General features: G+C 45.9%; 11 protein-coding genes across 11 annotated transcripts; 2 read left to right on the top strand and 9 right to left on the bottom strand.

Moving 5' to 3' along the window:
• Nucleotides 1–349: 349 nt before the first annotated feature.
• Nucleotides 350–3,805, top strand: CANTADRAFT_88608 (uncharacterized protein; the record flags this gene model as incomplete). The annotated part of the gene is made up of 1 exon (XM_020211472.1): nucleotides 350–3,805. One exon carries the CDS (start codon nucleotides 350–352, stop codon nucleotides 3,803–3,805), a length of 3,456 nt encoding a protein of 1,151 aa, XP_020065808.1.
• A 322-nt stretch (nucleotides 3,806–4,127) lies between these two features.
• On the bottom strand, nucleotides 4,128–5,735 carry AVT1 (Avt1p; the record flags this gene model as incomplete). The annotated part of the gene is made up of 1 exon (XM_020209411.1): nucleotides 4,128–5,735. One exon carries the CDS (start codon nucleotides 5,733–5,735, stop codon nucleotides 4,128–4,130), a length of 1,608 nt encoding a protein of 535 aa, XP_020065807.1.
• A 1,230-nt stretch (nucleotides 5,736–6,965) lies between these two features.
• On the top strand, nucleotides 6,966–8,006 carry EFH1 (KilA-N domain-containing transcriptional regulator EFH1; the record flags this gene model as incomplete). The annotated part of the gene is made up of 1 exon (XM_020212013.1): nucleotides 6,966–8,006. Exon 1 carries the CDS (start codon nucleotides 7,068–7,070, stop codon nucleotides 8,004–8,006), a length of 939 nt encoding a protein of 312 aa, XP_020065806.1. The 5' UTR covers nucleotides 6,966–7,067.
• A 55-nt stretch (nucleotides 8,007–8,061) lies between these two features.
• On the bottom strand, nucleotides 8,062–9,878 carry CANTADRAFT_339050 (uncharacterized protein). Its single transcript, XM_020208542.1, has one exon. It carries the CDS (start codon nucleotides 9,758–9,760, stop codon nucleotides 8,117–8,119), a length of 1,644 nt encoding a protein of 547 aa, XP_020065805.1. The 5' UTR covers nucleotides 9,761–9,878; the 3' UTR covers nucleotides 8,062–8,116.
• Nucleotides 9,879–10,042: 164 nt separating this feature from the next.
• On the bottom strand, nucleotides 10,043–11,384 carry CANTADRAFT_88605 (RTA1 domain-containing protein; the record flags this gene model as incomplete). The annotated part of the gene is given in 2 exon segments (XM_020211471.1): nucleotides 10,043–10,095; nucleotides 10,115–11,384. 2 exon segments carry the CDS (start codon nucleotides 11,382–11,384, stop codon nucleotides 10,043–10,045), a joined length of 1,323 nt encoding a protein of 440 aa, XP_020065804.1.
• Nucleotides 11,385–12,242: 858 nt separating this feature from the next.
• On the bottom strand, nucleotides 12,243–13,596 carry CANTADRAFT_4696 (RTA1 domain-containing protein; the record flags this gene model as incomplete). Its single annotated transcript, XM_020209406.1, has 2 exons — nucleotides 12,243–13,346; nucleotides 13,381–13,596. The coding sequence occupies 2 exons, from the start codon at nucleotides 13,594–13,596 to the stop codon at nucleotides 12,243–12,245; spliced, it is 1,320 nt and encodes a 439-aa protein (XP_020065803.1).
• A 950-nt stretch (nucleotides 13,597–14,546) lies between these two features.
• Nucleotides 14,547–15,446, bottom strand: MAK16 (ribosome biosynthesis protein; the record flags this gene model as incomplete). The annotated part of the gene is made up of 1 exon (XM_020209442.1): nucleotides 14,547–15,446. One exon carries the CDS (start codon nucleotides 15,444–15,446, stop codon nucleotides 14,547–14,549), a length of 900 nt encoding a protein of 299 aa, XP_020065802.1.
• A 246-nt stretch (nucleotides 15,447–15,692) lies between these two features.
• Nucleotides 15,693–16,241, bottom strand: SCP1 (Scp1p; the record flags this gene model as incomplete). Its single annotated transcript, XM_020209533.1, has 1 exon — nucleotides 15,693–16,241. The coding sequence occupies one exon, from the start codon at nucleotides 16,239–16,241 to the stop codon at nucleotides 15,693–15,695; it is 549 nt and encodes a 182-aa protein (XP_020065801.1).
• A 132-nt stretch (nucleotides 16,242–16,373) lies between these two features.
• IMH3 (IMP dehydrogenase) lies at nucleotides 16,374–18,092 on the bottom strand (the record flags this gene model as incomplete). Its single annotated transcript, XM_020209404.1, has 2 exons — nucleotides 16,374–17,488; nucleotides 17,642–18,092. 2 exons carry the CDS (start codon nucleotides 18,090–18,092, stop codon nucleotides 16,374–16,376), a joined length of 1,566 nt encoding a protein of 521 aa, XP_020065800.1.
• Nucleotides 18,093–20,132: 2,040 nt separating this feature from the next.
• On the bottom strand, nucleotides 20,133–24,313 carry RTS1 (protein phosphatase 2A regulatory subunit; the record flags this gene model as incomplete). Its single annotated transcript, XM_020209397.1, has 2 exons — nucleotides 20,133–22,484; nucleotides 23,708–24,313. 2 exons carry the CDS (start codon nucleotides 24,311–24,313, stop codon nucleotides 20,133–20,135), a joined length of 2,958 nt encoding a protein of 985 aa, XP_020065799.1.
• A 484-nt stretch (nucleotides 24,314–24,797) lies between these two features.
• On the bottom strand, nucleotides 24,798–25,505 carry CANTADRAFT_4691 (Mpv17/PMP22 family protein; the record flags this gene model as incomplete). Its single annotated transcript, XM_020209394.1, has 1 exon — nucleotides 24,798–25,505. The coding sequence occupies one exon, from the start codon at nucleotides 25,503–25,505 to the stop codon at nucleotides 24,798–24,800; it is 708 nt and encodes a 235-aa protein (XP_020065798.1).
• Between the last annotated feature and the right edge of the window lie 580 nt (nucleotides 25,506–26,085).

The raw sequence follows: 26,085 nt of genomic DNA, 5'->3' as shown, positions 1-26,085 counted from the left end.
TGTATGTAGTCCCCCGCGTGTGATCCGACCCACGCGCTGATTCACCAATTCCCACTGTCAGACGTCCCTGTTTCATTTTCGCTTCGCTCTATTTATTTCCACATTTGTTTTTGTCTATTTCTAGAACTGGTCAATCGTTTATATTCTCCATCCTGGCCTCTTCTGTCCAAAAAGGCTTCTTCGTCCACTCGCTCCCACAACAAAAGCCGCTTCCCCGTGGCCTCTCGCATCCTCCCCTACTTTGCCGCCGCATTGTGGTTCGTCCATGTTTCCCCAACTGAACATCATCTATACCCCCGTGGACGTCTCAGCGCCCCACTACCAGAGACGCCCACCTCCCATCGCCAACATGCCTCCGGGAAAGTACTCCAGTGCCGCTCTCCAGCCGCCCCCCACTCCGTTGGACTTGAACTACCTGCATTCCATGATCCCGTCCAACCTCTTGGTCAACTCGCCCTACTTCCAGCAGACGCCGTCGTCCGGCGTGTTTCCGGGCCGGGCGCCGTCCGTGGACAGCGACAGCGAAGAAAGCGTGGCTAGCACTGCCAGCAACAGCTTTTCACACCCCCACCACGTCCACCACCACCCCCACCACCATCCAGGCTACACGGGCTACGGCTTTGGCCTCCAGCCGCCCATGTCGCCCATGCCATCGTCGCCGTACCTTACCCATCTCAACAACACCTCGTCCTCCAACACCTCCAGCGTGTCCAACCACAACCTCGACCAGTTGAACTTGTCGCGAACCGTCATTCTCAAGCACTTGGCCGACGACTTGTCGCTCAACGAACTCCTCAACAACGTGGACCTCGGGCCCATCGAGTACTGCAAGATGTTCTCCAAGCCCACCCCCAAGCACATATTGGATCAGGATCCGAACGCTACCCCCAACATGAAGCTCTGCTACATCTCGTTCATCAACTCGAAAATCTCGATTCTGTTCCACCTCAAGTACTTCAAGAACTCGGCAAACTTGAACAGTCTCAAGGCTGCGTTGAAAAACTCCACCCATCTCAAGATCCTGTTGAACGACACCTCCGCCAACCCAGCCGCAGACCCTTCCTACACCAACAACTCGAAGCACCAGGACTTCATCAAGTTGAAGACCCTCAACTACATTCTTGACTTCAATGCCACCAGGTGCCTCATGATCAAGTTCACCATCAAGGACATCCCTGTCTCGGAACTGGACGTCGACAGTGCCTCGGCCATCAAATCGTTCGTCCTCACCCAGTGCCAAAAGTTTGGTGACGTCGAGGACTTCAAGATAACATTGGAGTCCAAAAAACCCGATCCAGAAACCACTGCGTCCGAATCGGACAAGAGGGTTACTGGTAAAGTCCTAGTCCATTTCACATCCATCGATGCTGCAATCAAAACTTACGAAAGCTATTTGAGAAGAATCCAACACGACAAGCAGAGGACATTGGATGCTCAAGATCCAAATGGTGCAAAGAAGAAGACTAAGGCTAAGAAAGATGAAAAGAACGTTAACGTGTTGTATGATATCAACTTCTTCAACGTGGCCTTCCACAAAGATAGGTGTGACAAGACCATACTAAACAAGCAAACTAAACCTCATAAGAAAACGCAAAAATTTTCTGATATCCCTGAAGAAAACGATCCAACTTTCTTCCAAAACTCAGAGGTTCCTGGTACACAGTCGGAACTTGAAATTGAGATTGACTCAGAGGATCCTCTCGCAATCTCTGTGGATGCTGACGATATATCAAAAGTATCTTCAAGCTCGATTTTGGGTGCAGATTCTCCATCTTTGAGCTCTTCCACTCCATCTCCCGTATCCGAGCACTCCAATGCCCATCATAATCAATTTGCTGGCCAAAGAAGGGATTCACATCCAAACTTCATCCCACCTTCTCCAATGTTAATGCAAAATGGGTACGGCAACACTAGGCATAGAATGCATCTGTTCCATGATGTCCAACAAGTACACGGCCATCCATATATGTTGCCTGGTCCTAACATGGTTCACGGACACCCAATGAATAGTGCCACGCCAAACTATCCATTAAATCCCGATCCTTACAACGTGGATAACAGGACTATTTATCTTGGTAACCTTCATCAAAATACCAGTATTGAGGAGATTGCTAACAATGTGAGAGCCGGTGGCTTGGTGGAAAATATCAACTATCATCCAGAAAAAAAGGTTTGTTTTATAACCTTTGTTGATCCTCAAATTGCCCTCAAATTCTATTTGAACCATCAGGTTTTGCATCAGTTAATCATTCACGGGCATGATATTACTGTTAGTTGGGCTAAAAACCATAGCGGACCAATTAACAGGGATATTGCATTGGCAGTTACCGCGGGCGCATCGAGAAACGTGTACATTGGAATCAAACTCGTCAAGGATGAAAATGGAAACCCAATCAATAGCAATGGTGGTAACAAGAGCTCTTTAAGATTGCCCAACGAGTCTACTTTAAGAAAAGATTTCTCACTTTTTGGAGAGATGGAACAGATCAACTTTTACCACAACAAGGATTGTGGATTTTTGAATTTCTTGAACATCATGGACGCTATCAAGTTGGTAGAGACTTTTGAGCTCGATGCTACTGGTGCTAAAACAAGATTATCGAAGATTTTCAGCACTTCCCCACGTAAAGAATTCATAGAAGGAGATTTGAATGCGTTTGTGGACCAGTTTTACAAAAAGTACCAACCTTTCAAGATTAGTTTTGCAAAAGACAGATGTGGAAACCCGCCTAAGTTTAGTTTCAAAAAGAAAGCGTCAAATTTCCAAGGATCGACTTATCAGCAATATCAACACTTACTTCATGGAAGTGTTAACAAACGTGGGAAAAACAAGCTGAGAAACAGTAGACTGGAAGAATATGATGAGGCAACTAGAATGCAAGAGCATGATAGCTTCATGGAAGATACCATAAACCAAGAGGCTGCGATGGTCTTTGGAATCATTAGCAATTCTGAGGTGAAACCAGGCTCTGAAACTGAAAGTAAGGAATCAGAAGTAGTTGTTGAAGATGCAACTGAAACAAAAGAAACTGAGGATGCAAAACTGAAAACAGCTGATGCAGCAATCACTAATAACAAAATCGAAGTCGCGGGCCAAGTAGTTGATGCTGATGCTGACGATGAAGATGACCTTGATGACGATGAAGATGATGACGATGAAGTCTCTATAATCATTGGATCAGATGACACCTTGAGTAATGCTCCAAAAGAAAACCTTTCCAAAGACAAGAAGTCAGGGCGTAACAAGAAGTCTCACAGTCGTCTAAATGGATACGACAAAGTCTATCACAGCAACTTCAATTCGTCAGAGTCTTCAATAAGAAGATCATCAAGAAATTCGTCTAATATCTCGTTGAACTCCAGCTATTCCAAATACTCACAGCCCCCACCCCCAACCCAACAACCCTACAAATTTGCATCTTCTCCATACGTCCAGCAACAGCAAGTTTACTATATGCCTAGCCCTGGAGGACACCCCAACGCAAGGCCGTATGGTGGTTATGGATATTCCGTGCCTAATAATGGCTACTTTCCTCAGCAGTATTATGTTCCCCATCCACATTCCCATCCTCATCACCAGCCACGTCAGCACTACGGACATCCTCAGAGCAAAACCCAGTTTTCTACTTCGGGATCTCAAGTGATGGCACAATATTTGGCAAAGTCTCAACATGACAATATGATCTATGCAGCTTCCGTGATGTCCAACGATATTGGTGCCGATGATGATATTGATTTGTCTGAGTTTCATTCCATTCCCAATGAGCAACCTCAGAAACCAAGAACGCGTAAGGTAAGAAAATGAGTTAAACATTGGTTCGATTATAGAAATTTTATACAGATTCTGTCTCTCTAATCATGTATTTGAATATTAATCTCCTACGGCGACTAATGAACAATAAAATATATTGTACAGAGCTTGGTTTCATCCAGCACTACTCTTCCACGCATGCGACAATCTAGCTCAACATAGTCCTAATTGAAGCTGAACGCTTGATGATGGCAATAGAAATAATGTTATTGTAGCGTTTGTTATGGTTCGGGAGTCATATTCAGCAAGCTACAAGTATATTAAAGTGAAATAGGAGAGTTGACTGTCTTGTATGTACAGAACTATTTGAATTAAACTACAGAATATCCATGCTAATCGAGGCATATGTTCCAGCAATGGCACCTGTCATAGACAAAACAATTCCAACCTTCAATAAAAGCTTATGGGACCAACTCAACTCGTCATTGAAGAACTTCAAGTAAAACATTAAGGGTAAAGTAATACAGATAGTGAAGCAAATTGCACTACCTAAGAACGATACTAATTTACCGAAAGAACTGAATAGGAGAGACACGGCCAACAATACACAACAGAAAACAAACCTAAGGATAACTTTCTTAATGTTGTGGGGTTGTACACCGGGTTTCTTGGTTGTGGGTTGCACGTTCAACACACTCTCATACACTGTGATTAACGGTCTGGTTGTTAACGGCAATTTTGACACTGGAAGAATTCCCATAAATAAACAGAATAAATTCTTTATCAGATTTGGGTATTTGTCATTGCTCAATACGTTCTTGATGATAGAATCTTGAGAACCCAACCCATACATCAAGTAACCAATCACGCCAAGCAAGTAACACAAGATGAAGGTTGTAGAAAACGTCACTCTCACACACTTATCGAACTTTGCCGGTTTCTTCATATCTTTGTACAATTCTGGGAACATTGGGTGACCTCCCCAAGGAGCCATAAATATCCCTAAAGTCAACAATAAACTCATGAAGTTCACAGGGTAGAAACTAGTAGGTTCGGGGTTTAGTAAGGATCCAGGCTTAACGTCAATAAACACCCCACACATGGCAAACACAACAATTACACTCAATGTACATATAATCCCACTCAAACTGATAATAGAAAGGAAGGAGAGTGGTAAGAAGGACAAAAAGAATGCAGAAGTCACTATCATCATTTTCCATTCTGACTTGGCGATACCAGGCACTAAAATATTGAACGAATCACTGAAAAGTAAGATCAAGGACAAACTGGCACCACTCAAGTCAAGTGAGAAGATGATAGTGATCAAAATCAGGAACCATTTACCTCCATAAAGATATGATATGTCACTGTAAGATCTCAAATGCGGGTTTCTCTTTATGATCTTCCCTAAGATGGATGCAGTATGACTAGTGATTACGGCACTGGCCAAGTAGATGCAACTTCCCAAAATCCATCCAGATAAGCGGAGACCAAATGGAAGGGAAAGCATAGCCATCCCCATGATGGAGTTGATGGCATTGAAGATGGTCTGGGCAGAAGTGGAACTACCGTACACGGTGGCCAGTTTCCTGTGGTCGGAAGATGAAGATAATAACGATGACTGCTCAGTTGCATTGGAGGCACTCCCAAACGGACTGGTCCGCAGTGAAGATTGTCCCTTTATTTGGTCATCGATTGGAAAATGGAACTCGTTGATACTGCGGTAACTTCCCGAGTCTGACCGTCTTCCGTTGAGAGATTCAAATTGCTCGTCGATACCGTCTGCCACTGCTCCAATGAGAGGTGAGGTGTTGGGGGAGACGTCATCTTCGATGGCATTGGCGAACAAATCTGAGCCTAGATGCTTCTGAGCCCTTGTGTATGAGGATGCAAAATTGTTGATGGAGTTCGCGCCACCATAGTCCAATATCGATTTTCTCCTTGTTCTAGAAGGAGACCCTTCTATATCCGAATGGTATGACATAATGGATAAGTATAGTGGTCATCGTAGTTCAAACATCGTGTTGATTGTAGGTACGCGCACTACTTTTTCGCAGTAGCCGTAACAAGCATATCTCCATGGTCCGCCTTGTTCAATCGTGAACTTACCAAATAGTGCATGACGTGGGTTCTTGCCCAATCAGAGCTTGGCATTTGCGTTACTGCTACTTGATTTGGCCTTTGTGGGTATAATACCAATCCGTATACTTGTTCCCACAACCTATCGTATCTTACAAACTTGAAAATCTCCATACTTCCTCCACCGCAAGAACCACGCGAGAGAACCTCGCGAGTATATTCGGCTAATAATTTTTCTTTGTATTCTCTTTCCTCTGCAATTTTCCATATTTTTTGAACTAATAAGAAAAATCTGCTTAAGAATGGCATTGAACCAAGTACTTAGGAAATGGTTAAAAGTATCTTATCGAAGTACACTTAGAACGATCTTCCGAAAGGACAGATGAATACTGTATAGGAGTTTGTCCATTCAATGCTCTAGAATGGTTGTATCGTTTTTTTAGTACTTGCGACCCACATAAAATATACTATCGACTAGTTGAGTCGGACATATGTCATAACTAGAAATTGTGGACAGTTAGAACCTCTTTTCTACTCTCAAGTCCATCTCCTGTTACGGGTGGAAATCGTGTGGTTGTTATGTCTGTTCGTGCAAGTATATGCATGGCGACGCTGATTCTCCTCAAAATTGCTAAACTTTATTTCTGTTATTCCTTACACATAAACTTAGTGAAACCAGGAATGGTCTTCAATAGTAACTGAAAATCTCCCTTCTACTTGACAATCGATTGTTAGTATCACTCTCTACCTATAAGAAACCTTATTTCCTGCACCTAGGAATTGCTGCGAAATTGGAAAGTATAGATTTCAATCTAGAAAAGTCTGCTACTTTCGTGCTGAAGTGTACAAATTTGGATTATTATTAAATAATTAGTTCCTCTAAGTGATAAGAATAGTGCTTCAAACAAAAATGACCAGAAAGCAACACAATCTTGAATAGCAGTATCCTTTCTGTGAGTTAAACGATTTGGTTTACTGCAGTTAGAGACACGTCCAAGAGTTTCCCCATTGATCCAAAATAAATTCCTAGGAGATGCCTTTCCTAGAAAATAACACTGGCATAGAAAGAATTACAAACTCAGGGACTAAATCTGGATTTTTCCAAGACCCAATTCTTTTTAATTTTTATGTCAACCGGAGTTGCGCAGTACAGGTGTTCTAGGACTGTTCGTATATCGCTAAACATCTCATATAAGAACATAGGAATAATATTTGTGTCTTCAGAATATTTCAAAGTATGCCTACCCCAAGTCAACAAAACTACCTCACGAAAGAGCTAGTCGCAAATTCCATGGATGTATTGGATCCGTCGAATCAGAGTAACCCTGATATTTGTAATCATGGGGAATTTGGCCATATTGCAGCATCCAGTTCATCTTTTCAGGCCCGTCAAAAACTATACTCAATGAATGATCATTTGCAAATCTATCAAAGCACTCCAGTCGTGTTCCCTTCTAATGCTTCACCAACAGTAAGATCTTCCCAAACCTTGAATTCCTTGAATGTAAAAACTTCTCAAAATCAACAATTATCGGCAAAAACTACGAACTATCTAACTGAAGCACCTACCCCAAATAACATGAACAATACAGGATTGCAGGCAAAAGTATTGCAAAATCAATATGTTGATTTTCAAGGATATGACCCCCACATTTTTGCTGAAATTGCCAATTCAAATGAAACGGGGAATCAAGTTCAATCAAAAATATCAGCACCTCGGAAAATGTCATCCACATCAGAAAACAGAAATTCATCTACAAAATCAAAGTCTGGGAACTATCCTGAACCAATCAAGCCAAAAATTGCAACAACGTTTTGGGAAGACGAGAAAACAATGTGTTACCAAGTCAGAGCTAGAGGAATAATGGTTTCACGGAGAGATGATAATGGATATGTTAATGGAACTAAATTGTTAAACGTGATAGGAATGACTAGAGGGAAAAGGGATGGGATGCTAAAAGGAGAAAAGGTTAGAAAAGTGGTTAAATTTGGCTCAATGAACTTAAAAGGAGTGTGGATACCTCTCGACAGAGCATATGAAATTGCTAGAAATGAAGGAATCGATTCAGAATTGTATCCCTTATTTGTCAAAGACTTGAAAGAGTATTATGATTCAGTAGGTCATAAACTCAAGGACCTGGGTCATAATGGAGAGTTATCTTCAAAATTATTATGACCTAGCTGTGTTGTTAGATTTTATTGCTAATTTACATGAAACATCATTTATTTCAAGATACAATGCTAGCAAAATCAGAGATAATATCCAACATATGTATAGAATAATTCTCAATCAGAAGGTACAAGAGTTCCGCGAAGCATTTGCTGTTCTTCGATTGATTCAAAAAGCCCCTTGAAAGTTCCTTTTCCAAAACCATTATGATGTCTCCTCTGAATAATTTCTATAAAGAGGGTGGGACGATCATGAAGAGGTTTAGTAAAGATTTGTAATATGTAGTTACATCTCTTGGTCTTCTTGTTCCTAGTATTCGTATCATAATCCACTAATATATTGAGCCTTTCAAGAACATCTAAATCTTCAAAAAGTATGATATCGTCTTTTCTTAAGCGCAGTCTAAGGGATTCGTAAAAGGAACTAGAAGTACTATTAAATTCAATTCCACGAGTGAGTAAGCCAGAAACTGTACCTACGATATCATTGGTTTTTAATGCAAAATGCTGAATACCAGGCCCACCATTGAAATCATGAAACTCTTCAATTTGCCCTCTCATCTTCCCTTCGGCTGGTTCATTAATTGGCATCTTAATTTTTCCATTTGCAGAGGCCATGACTATAGATCTCAATGCAGAATTGCCTGTACTTACATCTTGTTCATCCACGGACCAATACTTTCTAAAGCCAAACATTCTAGCATAAAAACAAGCTTGCTCCATCATTTGATTCCATGAATAGTTTTCAACGCAGTGATCAATATTTTGAAGTTTGATAGGCGGCAACATTTTTAAGTAAATTGCAAACAATGGATCCGAAGTTCCACCTTTTGAATATCCAGGAAGATAGGGTCCCTTGTAATCTATATTTTGAATCAATGTGTGAAGAATATCTGTATTTGGAACACTGATGGTAGCTATCTTGACTGCTCCCATTTCATCTGCAAGTAGTCGGGGGGCTCTGGTGATTCCAGCACCCGATTTGATTGCTTTTTGAAATGAGTATTCTACATCTTCAACCAAGAAAGCAATATCCATCACTCCTTCTCCATGAGTTTTCAAAAACTTCTGAATTAAGGTGCATTCCATGATGTCGTTGTAGACTGTTTCGGAATTGTTTATGGTTTCCAATATTAGTTTGTTATATTCATTAATTGAATTCTTGAACGCCCTTGAGCTCAAGACCTTCATGGAAATCTTTCTACCAAAATGCAGAGAGTTATTCACTGAGCTTTTAGAGAGACCATTGATCTTGGAATTAACGAAGTCAAAAACCAAATCATCAGTAGTGACTTTATACTCGTTTGCGTATTGATTATTATTGATTTGATTTAATCTCTCCAAGTCCTTTTCAAAATAAGGAAATTTGAGGATATTTTCGTCCTCCACAGTTTCGATTGTGTTCACAAGCTCCAATACGACTCCACCATTTCTGATTACGTGGGATCCAACTAGCCTCGAATCATTTTCCAACCCTTTATACGCAATTTCTTTAAATCCAAAAACCACCTGGAAGTATTTGGACATCTGTTTAGCATTTGAGGTGCATAGTTTCAAAGAATGGAATCTAATAAACCCATCAGGGGAGTACTTGTAACTCGAGTGTCCATCATTGAGTAGTTCACTGACAGAACTATCAAACAACGGGTCAGAGGAAGCAGGAAAAAAGGGTAATTCAGAATGAAAAATCGGATCTGCTGATTCAGATATTTCTAGCAATTCTCCTGGCTCAACAGGCGTCCTATGATAGCCCAAATCCATAGCAAATAGAGGAAACACGAGAAAATGTTAAGTGTATTTGTGATTGCAAAAAAATTGCAAAATGTCGCGAGACCAAATTTGCCTCATAGTTTACATTGAAATAGTGAAATGGTATATATTAATGATTTTGTGGATTAGAATGCATACTAATGAACAATATCGTAGGATGCAATATGACCCTGGTATTTCCTTGTCGAGAGTCAACGTCTATATGAATGTTCGGGTAACTTCAAGTCTATTTTTCATTTGGGGTACTACTGGAAGCAGAACCTTGGGTGCCAGCTAAATGATCAAAGCCACTGATTCCATCTTGTTGGTCATAGTTTGAAGCCGAGCTGTCGATCAATTGTTCACTGTCGTTGGTGGATTTCTCGTCCAAATTCTTCTTAATAGTAGCGACCTTAATAAGGTTGGTGGAGCCAAAAACGAGAACTGGGTGGAATGGAATGAAAATGAGACCACTGATGGCAATCATGAATGCATCCAAGACCATCAAGTAGACTTCGTGGGTGACCAAGTAGCCGGTGAAGCCTTGTGCCAACTCCACAACTCTGTAAACACATCTGATGTAAATGAGGACCACGGCGATTGTGAGTGCCAATGGGAAGTATGGTAATAACTTACGTTCACGGATACTCTTGAAGTTTTGGTTGTAGTAGGAATCCTGGTACATCTGTCTGTAATCTCTCGAGCTCTTAGTGTTGAACAAAAATCTGAAGAAGTTGGCAAAAGAACGCTTGGTGTATGGAGATTCGGTAGTAGCCTTGATGTCCTTGGAATCCTTGAAGAACAATCTGTTCAAGAATTCAAACCAGAAAACAACGAAGATGGTCATGGCAACGACTTGGATACAGATACCCACGATCATGACGTCGGTACCAGGCTTGGTGTCCTTGTGGTCCTTAGAAGCAGCCGAGGCCATACCTCCACCGATGGCCTGAACCATGAGGGAGAGCACGTCACTGGCAATAAAAAAGTACGAGTACCACATGGGCTTGAGCACCGAGTACTTACGGCCGTGGATCACCACCAACTGGGCAAAGAGGAAGTAGATTCCCGCCATGATGAACGCGGGCGCGATGGTGAGCGGCACGTACTGGAGAAGGTAGTACTGTAAGTTGGTGTTGTCAGTGAGGGACAACACTCTTCCAAGGAACCCGGCAAATTCCAAAGCGTAGCCACAGAAGAAGGTGATGTTGAACCAGTGGTATCTGGACTTGACCAACATGCCTGTAATGTAGGCGAAGATGATGGCGTAGACAACGAGGTAGATGATGTTTGCTGGGTGGTTCAACGGCATGTTGTACAAGTTCTCCTCGCGAGCCAAGTCCTTCAAGTTGACTGTCTGCTCGAAGATGGCTCTGGTAGCTTGGGCCTGGATGCTGTCAGCGGTGGCAGTGGCCAACACCTGCTCGGCGCTGATGATGGACAACGACGCCTGGGCACCTCTGATGATTCTGGACAACGAGATCAAGTCGATTGGGTCGGTGTCGGTTTGGGCTCTAGCCGCTGCCGACGACAACGAGCTGAACAACGCCGAGGTGTGGGTGGGGTTGACGCTGCTCAACACCGTCTTGGTGGGCCAGGCGGATGTGGTCCATGGAGTGAGAGAAGGAACGCTCATGCTCGGGGTGTAACGGTAGTGGTAGGGAGAGTTTGGTGGGGGCGGCAAGCACGAACTTTTTATAATGTTGCATCTGGTGCAGGGGCTTGGTTTACGGCGATGGGGGTATGCGGGAAAAGCCAGCGCGCTTGGCTGCTAAGTCCGTTGAGATTTTTAGGGGAGCCAAGCCGGAAATGGCGCCTCAGCCTGCACGGGAGGGGCGGACGGGGAAGATCCGCCACATTGGTGTGGTGGATAGGTGGCGGAGGGGGATTGGAGGTGGTGGTAGTGGATGGGGTATATCCGTTTGGTGCGCAGCAAAGGTTTCGATCCGCGTAGCTCCGCTTATCCCCAGGAGGGGTCCGGCGATCCTTACAAATCAACTCCCCGGCGGTGACAGCCGTGCAGCTGCGGGTTGACGCAAGCCAGGGATCGTATTGGTGAGGCTTAGAAGGAAGGGAAGGTTTGAGGGTAGATTTGAGGGTAGATTTGGGGTAGATGTGAGGAGTGGTGCAACTGATATGGGCATTGAGTGGTATTGGTGATTAGGAGTGGTAGTAGGTTCGGGCAGTGCGTTCTTCATGAACCGTTTGAGATGCGCAACACTTCAGTAACGATCTGAGTCGTACACTTCAGTGACGATCTAAGTACTGGCATTCTTCAATGACGATTTGAGTTACGGGGCTTCCTTGACGATTTCAGTCATACTCTTCAGTGACGTTCAGCGTACTTCTCAAAAACGATTTCAGGCGTACTCTTCAGTACGTGTCATATCGACTACCGTGATTTACTATGGATGGGCATACGGCTATGGCATAACGGGCATATCGACTATGGCATAACAGTCTAATGTATTAGACAACATAGGTACACATGTGGCTACCGCTCCTTGGAGGCAGGGGTGTCGGTGGAGGCCACCGAGGCAGTCGAACCGACGTTCTCAGTAGCACCCACCAACTGCTCGTCGTCCTCGGTCTTCTCGTCCAAGTTCTGCTTGATTGTAGCCACCTTGATCTTGTTCTCGACGCAAAACACAATCACAGGGTGGAACGGAATGAATATGAGACCCGTCACCGTGATGAACAACGCGTCCAACACCATCAAGTACACCTCGTGTGTCACCAAGTACCCGTCAAACCCCTGGGCCAACTCCACCACACGATACACACACCTGATGTACACGATCACAACCGAAACTGTGAGGGCCAAGGGAAAATATGGCACCAAGCGACGCTGGCGGACATCCGCAAACTTGGCGTTATAGTACTGGTCCAAGTGCGTCTGCTTATAGGCGTGGGCTCCTTTGGTGTTGAACAAAAATCTAAAGAAGTTGGCCAACGTCCGCTTAGCATACTTGGACTGATAGGTGGTGCGCACTTCTTTGGCGTGCTTGAAGAAGAGCCTGTTCAAGAACTCGAACCAGAACACAAGGAAGATGGTCATGGCAACCACCTGGATACAGATCCCCACGATCATGACGTCAGTGCCAGGCTTGGTATCTCTGTGGTCGTTGGAAGCAGCTGAGGCCATACCCCCGCCAATGGCCTGAACCAAGAGCGAGAGCACGTCACTGGCAATGAAAAAGTACGAGTACCACATGGGCTTGAGCACCGAGTACTTGCGGCCGTGGATCACCACCAACTGGGCAAAAAGGAAGTAGATCCCAGCCATAATGAATGCAGGAGCGATGGTGAGTGTCACATACTGGAGGAGAAAATAGTCCCCGTTGGTGTTGTCGGAGAACGACAAGATTCTGCCAAGGAACCCAGCAAACTCCAAAGCGTAGCCACACCAGAAAGTGATGTTGAACCAGTGGTATCGAGACTTGACCAACATGGCCGTGATATAAAGAAAAATTAATGTGTACAAGACAAAGTAGATGATGTTGGCTGGATAACTCAAAGGAAAGTCATACACGTTCTGTTCATCGGCCAAGTTCTTCAAGTTGACTGTCAGCTCAAATATGGCCCTGGAAGCCTCAGCCTGGACCTCAGGAGGCCGTGGCAGTTGCCAAAACCTCCTGGGCACTGAGAATGGTCATGGACGCTTCAGCACCACGGACCACCTCCGATAAAGAGTACAAGTCGGCCATGTCGGTGACGGTTTTGGCCTTTGCCATCACCGAGGAGTAGGTTTGCATCAAGCCTGCGGTGTGGGTGGGGTTTATGGATTTCAAGACCGTTTTGGTAGGCCACGAGCTGGTGGTCCAGGACGATATGGTGGGAACGCTCATGATGGGCTGGTAATGGTACGATGGCAGGAAGGTGAAGAAAGACGAACCAAACGTCTGGCTGGTGCCCTTAATTAATAAGATTTTGCATTTCACAAGGCTTTGTGGCACCTAGCTGATGGGCCGGCATTGTGCAAGGAACTAAAATTAAATTAACCGAAGACCATTCTCATGATTGCACTGCCCGGAGTATCAACACACAGCCGTGGCTGAGCTCGCATGTTCACCCCATGCCCATTACGAGTCCAGTGTTGTCGAGCCTGGCGATCCTGACCCTCGTTACTGGCGGTTTAATCACCGCTAAGCCTTCGGTTGCTGAAAGCCACCAAAGGATATTGTGTAACTCCGATGCACCAGATTGCGTACTGCCGGTTGTGAGCATTGACTCCCACTACAACGGCCACGGTTCGTGTCCTCCAACACCAGGTGTTTCCATCCAGGGGCCCCTGGGATTGCGGCCAGGTCAGGCCAGTGCTATTTATGGATGGGGGGTGAATCGATCCAGGGTTTGCATTGTGTTCCTTGGCAAGCCAGAAAACGGTCGCACTGCACCGCAGCGTACATGAAAGAACACCGAGATGCTGCGAGGTACACAAATGCCACCAGTGGCACCGAATGCCAGAGCAGCCTCGCTTGCCACGGCTAGAGCATGCTATAGCCGACGATTAGCCTCCAATGGCTGGTGTTGTTATCGCTTGCGCTCGTGCGGCGGTGTTTTGCCACCGCCAGGCCAGATGGTGGGGAAGCCCCTCCCAGGGCGACCAGTTGCGCAACTGTACCAGACCCCCGATGGTGGCGCAGGTTACGCTCGTATCTTGTATACGCTGAGGTCCTTGGGCTCGAATGGGTGGCAACTCCCACGCCTCGAATCTGCTCGTGGAGCATGTGCAAACTGGCAAACTACGCAAGGCATTTGTTCCATCTATTGTACACTATATATCCACGTGACGTGATCAGGTGGTTGCAATGTTGGTGATCGGCTCGGTTTCTTGTTCGTACTCGATCTCCACTCTTGGTCTTCTTCTCTTCTTGGATGCTGGGGTGTCGTCGGCCTTGCGCTTGGCGCCTTGCTGGTCGTCGTCGTCGTCGTCCGAAGACTCGGACTCGTCGGCAGAGGAGTCGTCCAACCATCTCTCCAAGTCTTCCACATCCACCAACTCGTCGTCGCCATCGTCCTCGACGTACTCGACCTCGCCAACATCGCTCTCGTCGCCACTCTCCAACTCGACATCCTCGTCGTCGTCGAACTCCTCTTCATCCTCCTCTCCCTCGACCTTGCCCAACACCCTCTTCCACACACTCTCGTCCACGTTCAAGGGCTGGTCGCCGTATGCTCCGCTCTTCAATCTCTCCAACAACTCCTTCTCGATGGCCTTCTCGATCTTGGCAGCCGCCAATGCCTTGCGCTCTCTGTTCTCCTCTCTTCTCTTGACCTTGGGAGCAACTCCCACATAGTGCCTCTCTTCCTCCTGCAACGCCATTCTTCTTTCATTGATGGCAACCTGGACCAATCTGGTCAATCTCTGCTTGCACTTGTGGATCAAAAACTTCTGCCAGTACTGCAATCTGCCGTCGATCTGTGATAATGCCTTTTGGTAGTTCTTGGATAACTTGATTCTCTCCCACATCTTGGAGGGCATGTGGGCTCTCTCAGCAGTCTTCATGTACAAGTAGAGCCGTCCACCGACATTCTTGACGGTGGCATACCGCGCGTTGGCTAACGGACAAGATTGCCTGGAGCACAAACCACTGACGTTGTATTCATTTCGACAGAAGTTCTGGTCTTTATCAGTCTTTATCTTGAATGCACAGAACTGGTGATTTATAACTTGCCAGATCACTTCGTCAGACATGGTGATGTATTATGCTATTTGGTGGTGTGTCGATGATGGGGCCTGCTTTCTGGCTGGGTATGGAATGTATTGGCCGGGCTAGAAGACGAAGGCTGTAGTATCTTTTACTATGGAGATGAGTAGACTCTGAAAAAATTTGTTGCGATGCGTACTGCACACGCGCGAGATGGCACTTACGTAAGCGCTCCGCGGCGGCTTATGTAATGTGACCTTTTCCAGGGGCACGATTGGGTGTGTATTGGGATGCTATTTGGTCCTTAGTCTGAATGGCTTGCTGGGGACGTTGGGCTTGACGCGGGCAGCCCTTGCCCCGACCACATGCGGGAACTTGGACGCGTCGATCTTGTTGGCCAACCTCGAGAACGACATCAAGGTGATAACCACCTGGTATGGGTCTTTGGCCTCGTACAAGTCCACTGTCTGGAAGATCTCGTCGTGCGGCAAACCCACTAGCTCGCAGGTGCTCAAGAAGAACGAGATGTTCTCCATCTGGACAAATGGCATCTTCGAGCTCCGAAACTTGGTGCTGGGGTTGTTGGGCACCTTCGAGGCTGGCAACAACGATCCAAGCTTGCATAGGATCTCTCCGTCCTTGAGCAGCTCTGCTAGGTCAATTGCAAGAAAATCAGGGCCATACTTCTCGAAGAGCCGGGGGTGTTCCTTTGATAGTATTGCGTAGAGGTACTCTTTGATTTCCGTCTGGTTCTGGGCGTATTTCACCAGCCGTGAGCTGTTCACGTCCTGGTCCAAGTTGGTGGACGCGTTCTGGTCGTACTTCGTGGTTTGAGGCTGCATTGGTCTCCCATCAGGTGGCGACCTGGCCGATGTATACTCTTGTCCTGCACACGACTTTTCCACTACACCATTCCTCGAAATACTTTTACTTTTACTTTTAATGTACAAAACCTATATTTAACTAGGCACAGTCTAGTTGTGCAATCTCTTTTCGTAGTTGTGCAATCCACTGACACCACCCTCGAATTGGGCAGAGGCAGTTCTGAACTCGAATCTGACATCTCCGCTGTCAACCTTTTCTCTCAATTCAGCGGAGGATTGGATACCAATGTCTTGGAACGAGTGTTGCAAACCGTTGAACAAGTATGGAACAAACTTGGTGATGGAACCCTTGTCAACAACGGAACCAGAAACACCTTGGGCAACCAAGACCTTGTCAGCCTCCGAGAAGTATCTGGAAGTAGAAGCGTTGGCGTTGGTCTTGGTTTGTTGCATGGCATCAATAGAACCCATACCTCTGTAGGACTTCAATCTCTTACCGTCAGAGAAGAAGTACTCACCTGGGGTTTCAGAGGTACCGGCCAACAAACCACCCATCATGACGGCAGAGGCACCCAAGGCCAAGGCCTTGGTGATGTGTCCAATGTTACTGATACCACCATCGGCGATACATGGAACACCGAATTGGTTGGCAAATTCAGCAACATTGTAGACAGCAGTACCTTGTGGTCTACCACAAGCCATGACTTCTTGGGTGATACAGATAGAACCAGAACCCATACCGATTCTCAAGGCATCGGCACCGGCTTCAATCAACAAAGCAGCTTGTTCTCTGGTGACAACATTACCGGCAATGACTTGCAAGTCTGGGAATTTTTCCTTGATCCACTTGATCATGTTGATTTGGAAAATGGAAGAACCGTTTGAAGAGTCGATGACAACAACGTCCAAACCGACTTCAACCAACTTGACCAATCTTTCCTTGTCAGCATCGATAGTACCGATGGCAGCACCACACAACAATTGCTTGGAGTGGTAAGACTTAGAGGCGTCTGGGTAACTTTGGTTCTTTTGCAAGTCAGTCAACGAGATCAAAGAAACCAAGTTGTAGTCAGCATCGACGATTGGTAACTTACCCTTCTTGGAAGATCTCAACAAAGCATTACCTTCAGACAAATCAATGCCTTCCTTACCGACAATCAAGTCGGTGGTCATGACTTCAGAGACCTTGGAGCTGTTGTCGTCGTGGAATTGGACATCACGGGAGGTGATGATACCAACCAATTTACCTCCAACTTTACCGTTTTCTAAAAAGTTAGTATAATTCACAATTAGTAAGCTTATTGACTCAGTAAAATAGGGTGTCCACAACATCGTTTGATGAGATCGGTAGAACGAAAGTTATTAATTGAAAGTTGATCATCCGTGAAAATAAGCTTGCAAATCCGGTTGTAACATACCAGTAACTGGGAAAGAGGTGAAACCTAAGTTTTCCTTCAAGGCCTTGACTTCGCCAACGGTGCACGATGGGGAAACGACCACTGGGTCGCTGATGAAACCGTTTTCGTACTTCTTGACCTTTCTGACCATCTCAGCCTGTTCGTCAGCGGTACAGTTGTGGTGGATGATACCAATACCACCCAACAAAGCCATGTGGATGGCCATGTTCTCTTCGGTGACGGTGTCCATAGGAGAAGAGACGAATGGGGCCTTCAAGGTGATCTTCTTGGTCAATTTGCAGTCGAGCTTGACGGCAGAGGCTGGGAAGTTGATCAAACCTGGCAACACAAGGAAGTCGTTGTAGGTCAACCCACCGAAGTTGGTGGAGTCGATCAACTGCTGGATGGACAACCCATCCTTCTTGGAGTAGGTGTCTAAGTGCTTAGTAGCTTGAGTGATATCCAAAACCATTATAAGAGAAGTAACAACTTGGGGACGTGGGCAAACGTTGCCAAAAAAAAAAAGAGAAACCGTAATGGCAGAGATCTGCACAGGCTTATATAGTAAAAATTTTTGTTCGCGATGACACACAAAATACTTGTGGAGGAGATGTATGATGACTATGGTAGTGTAAGAATTACAAATGAGCTCTGGGGCCGCAACTAGTTGGGTGGCATGGTAGTAGGGATGTCCGCGGGGTCCCGGAGAGGTTGTCTTATCAGGGAGATCGAGGTACACGGCGAAGGAGATGGTCTGCAAGAGGGCGATCGGAGGCTCCGGTCGCTGGCGGAGCTGTAGGTGCTCGGAGTAGGTTGACTCTGGGTGCGACATGGGGTTATTAGGGTTATCTAAGCGACATGGAGCTCGGGGATCTGGACGCTTTAGACGGCTCCAGGACCCTCTGAATTTGCCCACAAATGCTGCTGGACTAAAGGGTCCTCTAAGAACTTCGCAGCCACTGGGGTATAGCTGGGATTGTGTGGTTCAGTGGCTACAATATTCAAGGTGACTCCTTCCATCGCACTATTATTGCGCACCAGCACAGTAAGATGGGGCTCCTACTGAAGCAGGGTTTTGTAAGCGAGATGCGACATTCTGTAGGTGGTGGCGGTGCCACCTGATGGATATTGTAGTATGAGGTGCTCATAATTGCCCTAAAACTAATTTTTGCACTCCGAAGCTCTGGAAGTTTCGATGGTGCAATCTGGTGCTTTTGCCTGCGTACTAGGTTCCTTTGAGAGCCCTGCAGTAGTCCAGTTGCTCCTTTCATGTTTCTTTTGTAGTCAACATCGGATTATAGTTACCAATAATAGACAATATTTGCATTTTTTAGGTATTTGGGTGAATAAAACCATTTTCCGAATGAATCATTTTTTAAAGGCATTGTTGTTATAGCTGATTCTCGGTGAATAGTGTTGGTTGCAGCCAGGGCAGAGCTTGAACAATACTCATCTACTACCCCTTTACTTCGCTGTAGATGGGCTTGCATCGTTTTAACTCAGGAACCCTGTGTCTCAATCCAGGTTGTATCGATTTGAACTCTTATTTCCGTCAAGTTATGTCATTACTTGAATCATTACTAGTCCTTGACTCCAACCTGCGCGTTGTTGTCTGATGTAGCCCACCAGTCCCAGAATCACCGCCAAAAGCTGACAAATAGGAGGCTATTGACTTAGGTGAAAAATGGGACTGGCGTAGAGAACATTAACCTCAAATGACAATACTTCTTTCAGCCAGTGAAGAAATTTGTCCCATTATCCAAAAATAATCGAATTACTACTGATTTCAATACACTTTTAGAAACTACTAAAAGACTTGAAATGCGATAGCTACATAAAGATTTTTAAGGTTGAAATGATAGAAGCTTCATTAGACTCCGGTCATCCTCTCTAAGCTTTTGAATGATAGAAATGAGCTGGTTTAAGTTTCTTGCTTCAGATGTTAGTATTTCCTTGATAAATTGTGTGGATCAGAGTAGCGGTTCTATAGGATTTCGGTTCATCATGCATTCATTGAATGCATTCCGATAGTAGAATCATCATTTCACACTAGTATTGGATTACATACTGTTTCTTTGCCCATCCAAAAATAGTGGGCATAAATCTCTTAAATAGTGCTGAAAAATCTGAAATCCGGGTAACACCAAAAGTGAATCTGGAAACATTTCGTCGATTTATCTTCAGTTTAACAACGTGATAAGTATTGGCAAGCATACATAACTATATAAATGAGTGAAAAAAATGGTACCGGGTAAGTTAGTAATAAAATCAACTTTGCAGTCAAAATTATAATTCTAAGTATCAGAGTACTGAATGAATACAGCATTCGATTTGATAACGAATTGATGTATATATGAAAATGAATACGCATGTTGTATGCTATGTGTGTGCATAGACAATGGAAGCTTGTAACCATAATCGATAAACTTAATGATAAATATTGCAATGCCTGATATGATCAACATTGGCCTTTAAGCAACTAGTATGCCTGACTAATTACACTTGCAGTCTATCAACGACTTACTAACCCTCTACTTTCTGCTGGATTAGACCTTGCTTGATCAAGATCTTGTCTTTGCTTTTCCTTAATAGACCTGACATATTCTTCAATTCTTCTCCAACCTTCCTTTCTTGCGACTTCTCTTTGCTTTTGTTCCTCTAATGATTGATGATATAACATGGTGCAATGATCATACAAAATTGGATTGTGATCCATGAATACCTTCAAAGCTCCATAGGCCAATGAATGGATACTTCTATTCCAATTGGAGGTTGCGGAGTTGTGTTGGAGCATATTGGTACCGTCATCATAAGCATTATATTCATCGCCCATGTTATGGCCTCCAGAATTTTGAAGAGAAGAAAAGGAATCATAGTATTCTTCATCATTCATATCATTACCGTTAAGGTCTCCTTGGGCAAAAGAGTTTGAGCCATGCTTTGTTTGATGACTTTCGTGAACATGGAGCAAATTGTGATGAGGATGATTTGGATCATTGGAGCTTGGTATTATACCTTGGTTCAAATCCTGCAAAACCAATCCCTTGTCAATAAGATTTCCATTTGCATCCTTAGTGGCTTGTGGATTATCGGATAATTTTTGCTGCATGATCCCATTCTCTATTCCAGGTTGGGTAGAGTTTGTCAACTCGTACAATGAAGCAAAAATTATTGGTAACACAACCTCAGCATTCTCCGTTATCAAAGTCAAGAAGTATTCGTTAGACCAATAGCACAACACCTTTTCACTAACCTGGAAGTGTGGCGACGAGATACATTTGGACAATTGAGCGAATAAAGGAATTTGGATCTTTAAAAATTCATTTGGTTCCATTACTTCAAAAATGTCTTCAATCTCGTTTAGGAACATTACTTCCTTTGGACTATTGATCTTTGGCCAGAATCTCAATAATCCCATTATAACGTCTTCAGTCAAAGAAGGATCTTTCTCCAAAAACTGGACAATACAATAGGCTAACTGTGGGTGATAGAGTGAAACACTCTTGACCTTGTGTAATGGTATCAAGATTCTCACCAAGAATATCTTATGTTCTTCCTTCAATGGTAGAGCAAAACCGTTGATGATCGAACCCAATATTTCCAATAATTCTCCAATACCGTTGAATCTTTCTGTTTCATAAACAAACTGTAAGAAAACATTGTTGATAGATTTTCTAATGAAACTTCTTAAACTCAAGAACTTACCATAAATTCTATGCAAGGTGGTTTTCAAGCAGTCTCTTTCCCTTGGATCCTCACTATCAAATAGTTCCAAAATTCTCAAGATGAAATCATGGTCAATGTAAAGCTTTGCCAATTGATGCTGAAAATCTGGCAGCTCGATAAATCTCAAGAAAAACTCATAGATGGCTTGCATGTGGGGCCATGCCAATTCACTGACTGGCTCATCCTCATCTGGATCGAAAAGCTCACCAACTGGGTTGACAGGAGGGGGAATTGGACGGAACAAATTCTTCTTGAACATTGAAACAACGTGTTTATACATTTCGTCAGTGTAGCTGAATCTATTGTTGGAAATAAACTGGATCAATTCTTGCAAGGTGATTCTCTTAATTTCTTTACCTCTCAAATCAAATGTGGGGTCACTAAAATCAAACATCACATTGCATTGGTCAATCTTTTGAATGAACAATGGAATCTGTTCTTCTGGTAAAACTTCATCGAAGTTTGGTAATTTCACCATCTCTTGGTACCTATCGGAATTGGAAGGTTCGAACCGAGAAGATGAGTGCCTCTTTGGCGTGACAATCAAATCAATGTCGATATTTTCCTTGGAAGGAGATGCAATGTTTGTATTTAACAGGAATGGATGAATTGCGGGCTGTTGACTGTGGGTGACCTTACCTTCAAAGGGAGAAGGAGAAGACGAGGTAATGTGGTTTGGGGAAGGTATTGGAGAGCTTGGATTCGATGATGGAGACACCGAAGCTGAATTGTTGAGAATGTTATTGGTACCAGTACCGAAATTGCTATTTCCAGAATTCACATTGCTAGATGCATCGAAGTCAATGTTATTGATGGTAATTTTGGGGGAATCCTGAGGTTTGGGCAGGTGGGGGGATTGGGAAACTTGAGAGCTGGTGGTGGCCGAGCCTGTTCCCCCGGAGTTGGCCGACTTGACAGAATTCCCGCTGTTGTTCCTGGAGGGGCTGGGGGAGTTGGATTTCAAGGATGACGACGAAGACGACGCAGACAAGATCTTGCCTCCTGAAGGCGACTGGCTGGGAGGAGGGGTGGTCTTCTTGTCGGACTTTTCCTTCTCCTTTTCTGCCTTCTTGTCGGTCTTCTTGCTGGAGCTCTGGCTCTTGTTTCTGGTGAGCCTATTCTTGAATCCTTTCATCATCTTGGGCAGGTGGCGCGAGGGTCAATGTTCAATTGGAGGGCGTACAAGTACAACTAGAGGAGCTATTCGTCTCCAAGATGGATTTGTTTTGAATCTGGCTGCTTGCAAGGCAGAAGTTCTGCAGTTGTTCGTGTTGGGTTTGGAGGTTTTGAGGTGAATGACCACGTAGCAAGGCTGGCGTGAGCGGATCTATCGGAGCTCTGCAGAGGACGCTGGTGTAGAGGCTGGTACGCTGGTGTGGGCTCCGCAAGACGTGTGTCGGATGGGATTGTCGGTTCACTGGCGTGACTCTGGTGGATAACTGGCGGCGTACACTCTGTTACGGAAGTTGGGGACGGAGTGCAAGAGACCAAAGGACGAGTCTAGCTTCAGGGTGCGGTACGCTGGATGGATTCAACGGGGACGTTGCTAGGCAATTGATAGCAATGGTGGTAGGTAGAGAGATAGGTCGATTCCAGTAGTGTTGATTTTTTTTCTGGCAGTGTTTTTGGTTCGTCCACTCGTGAGGCTGTCAAGGTGGGGGCCCTGGCGGGAGGGGCGAGCGAGAGGGAAGGTGTAGGGAGGCAGTATGAGGGAGGAAGGGAGGCTACGGGGGCTAGCGAGGACAGAGGGGGGAAGGCCGTAGTGGTGCTACAGAGAGGACAGTTCGTGGGGTGGCCATAGGTAGGGGCCTGGGAGTGCTCGTCAGGTTCCGGCAGTGTCAGTGTTGGGCGTGGTTGGACACGAGCGCTAGCGCCACGAGACCCAAACGCCAGCGAGGCAGTCGCAACGGCACCAGCGAGCAGTCCCACATTAGCGGGAGGCCGCAGGCGCAACGGCGGAGAGCCTCCAGTGCCGTTGGGTCGGTACCGCGCGCGGTCACGCAGGGAAACAATAGCGATACATGTGGGGGGCGGAATGTATTGGAATATTGGAATGTACAGGGAGGGGTGGGGAAGAGATAGTAAAGAGAAGAAGGAACACACCGGCAAAGCCAAGGTTGAGTATTGGAGTAGTGGGCGTATTCAACGCTGACTAGCATGGCTCGCTAGGCAGGGACTCGTTAGGAGGGGCCCTCGCCAGGGGAAATGGCTCACTAAAAATCCACTTTTTACGAAACAATCGGCTTATACGGGACAGATTGCCAACCAGGAGTGGCGAGCACCCACCGAATCGCTCGATCATCACCTGACAACTGGCTCGTCAGATTGTTTAGTTCCCTCGTTAGATCGCTAGATCATCACCTGCTCGTCGCCTATCTTTGCTCCTAGCGGCCCTCCGCGCTCGCCACCATCTTTTTTGTTCAACACGTAGCTCATGTAACAATTCCAGCCTATGCTGAACACATTCACCCCAAGCAACCGGAACTGCACAGGCATCAAGTAGAAGTTGAACGCCTGGAAGACTGGCCACACCATCCAGTTGGTGGTCAACGTGCTCCACCAGCTGGTGGAGAGCTTACGTGAGATCTCGTCCACCACAGGCGTCTTTCCTTCGAAGACTGTCATCATGCTGAAATAGAGCGGAATCCCCACAAACGGCGCAAACCCCAACTGGTCGGCGGCTACTCGCACGGCAGTGGTGCCCACCGTGCTGGTGCGGGTTGTGCCGCCAAGCTGGATACGGTTCAAGAGCTTGTACCACTTGTCGCCAAGGGGTGCGAACACCACCGAGCCGTAGGCCACCGCACGGAGAGTGCGAGGGTAGTCGTAGCCGTGGTGGCGCTCGGGATTGAAGAGGGACTGGGCGAGAACGTCGCCAGCCCCAAACAAGAACCCCGTGGTGAGGATGTTGGTGGCCAATGGCCGTTTCAAGATGAGCTGGTTGTATGTGCGGAAAAAAGACGACATGGATGGTGGTGGAGGATTGCGGTTGAGAGGACTTATATGGAGTAAACGGCAGCAGCAACTGTTGCGATATGGGTCCAATTGCACAGCAGCCCAGGCTTCAATGGTAGAGCCAGCACGGTGAGTAGTTGGGATGAATAAGTGAGTGGGTGGTGACTGTGCATCAACTCAAAAGTGTCTGGTGGCTCGCGTGATGAGTGCGCGTGCCGAATACGATAATGTGCATGGTGCAATGCAGACAGTTGCACGTCAACTGGTTTGGGCAGCTTGACGGCCGTTGATATGTCGAACCGTTGGAACCTTGAACCAGCCAAGTACTCATCACAGTAGATGGACGGTCGCTATTCAGCACCAATTCATCAAGATCGCCATTTCCATAGCATCAGAGATATTTGGAAGCAGGGCGTACTATGGCCCAGACCTGGTAAAGCTCCGGCTCCTGATCCTCGAACCACAGGAATAAAATCGTTGAAGTAGCACCTCATGCCTACGCTTCATACACCATGGTGAGCTCCTGGTCGTCGTCCTGGATGTCCAAGATTTCCTCAAGACGATGGCCACTGCCCTTACCATGGCCTGAGGTGTTGTGGATGAAACTCAAGAATCCAGTCCAGTTGATGGACCACACGTTCACAGCCACGATCCGGTAATGGGCAGGCAAGAAGTAGAGGTTGAACATCTGGAATCCAGGCCACATCAACCATGACGCCTTGTATACCGTCCACCAGTTCTGCCTCAATCTTTCAGCCGTCAACTGCAATGGGTTCTCGTGGCCTGCTAGCACGGTCATCACCGTGTTGTACATGGGGATGTACAAAAGACCAGCAGCGCACTGCTCGATAAACACCCGGAAGAGCACGTCGTAGAACAAGAGCCGTTTCTTGAGCTTTGGTGCCTGTTCCATCGCCAGTCTCCGGGCTTTGCTGAGGAAAGGATTGAATATCCGGGGCAAGATCTTGCGCTGCATCACCACCGACACAGGCCCAAACACGCAGAACCCGTAGATCACTGCTCGCTGTGTCCTGGCCAGGTTGAACGGCAACGGTTCCTCCACCCCGTCCTCGTCCACTGTCTTGACTGGAAAAAAGTGCTGGGCCATCAGATCGCCAATGCCGAAGAAAAGTCCGGTGGAACACATGTTGGTGATGAAGGGTCTCCGTAAGAGGAGGTCGTTGTACGCGCGGAAGATTCTCATCGTGTGCTCTTTGACCTGGCCGGGTGGGTTGTTGGAAATATAACTGTATAAAAATTTAATTGATTTGCAATCTCAGCCGTACACGTGACTTACCCGACTCGGGCCGTTGTCGCACAGGAGTCGCGCGATAGTCACCAAGGTCGTGCGCGGGTCTAGTCACCTGAGTCGTGCGACTTCGTCCCAATCCAGTCCCCGAGCCACTTGGCCTAATCCAGCATCAGACACCGATGGAATGCGACAGACGCTTCTTTGGGTTATTACTAATTCATCGAAGGTTTTCATGCTGCAGAATATGTCAGCCTCCCAGTAGGTCCACTCCCACCCTCACAAGATGCCAGCCTTTCCATGGGCTTTTCAAGTCCTTCGAAACACGCTCATGGTCCGAGAACCACCACGCACACGCTGCCGTTGTTCCCAGCGAGGTAGCTCTCACGCTCGCAGCGTGAGCCTTCGCAACCTCATCTCCGGTAACCAGAAATGCACGTTTCGGATTTAAATCGAAGGGTCCATCGCGGGCCAAGCACACATTTGCCTCAAACTTCACGTGTGCATAATTCTTCATTATATAAACCTGGGAGGA

The sequence above is a fragment of the Suhomyces tanzawaensis genome (genome assembly GCF_001661415.1).
Source record: "Suhomyces tanzawaensis NRRL Y-17324 unplaced genomic scaffold CANTAscaffold_2, whole genome shotgun sequence".
NCBI classification, from domain to species: Eukaryota; Fungi; Ascomycota; class Pichiomycetes; order Serinales; family Debaryomycetaceae; genus Suhomyces; species Suhomyces tanzawaensis.
Note: the sequence above shows the minus strand (reverse complement) of the source record. Positions and strands in the feature narration are given on the sequence as shown.

Bases quoted from the DNA above. Each gene is read 5' to 3' on its own strand.
- CANTADRAFT_339050 (XM_020208542.1), bottom strand. From the start codon at position 9,760: ATGGATTTGGGCTATCATAGGACGCCTGTTGAGCCAGGAGAATTGCTA.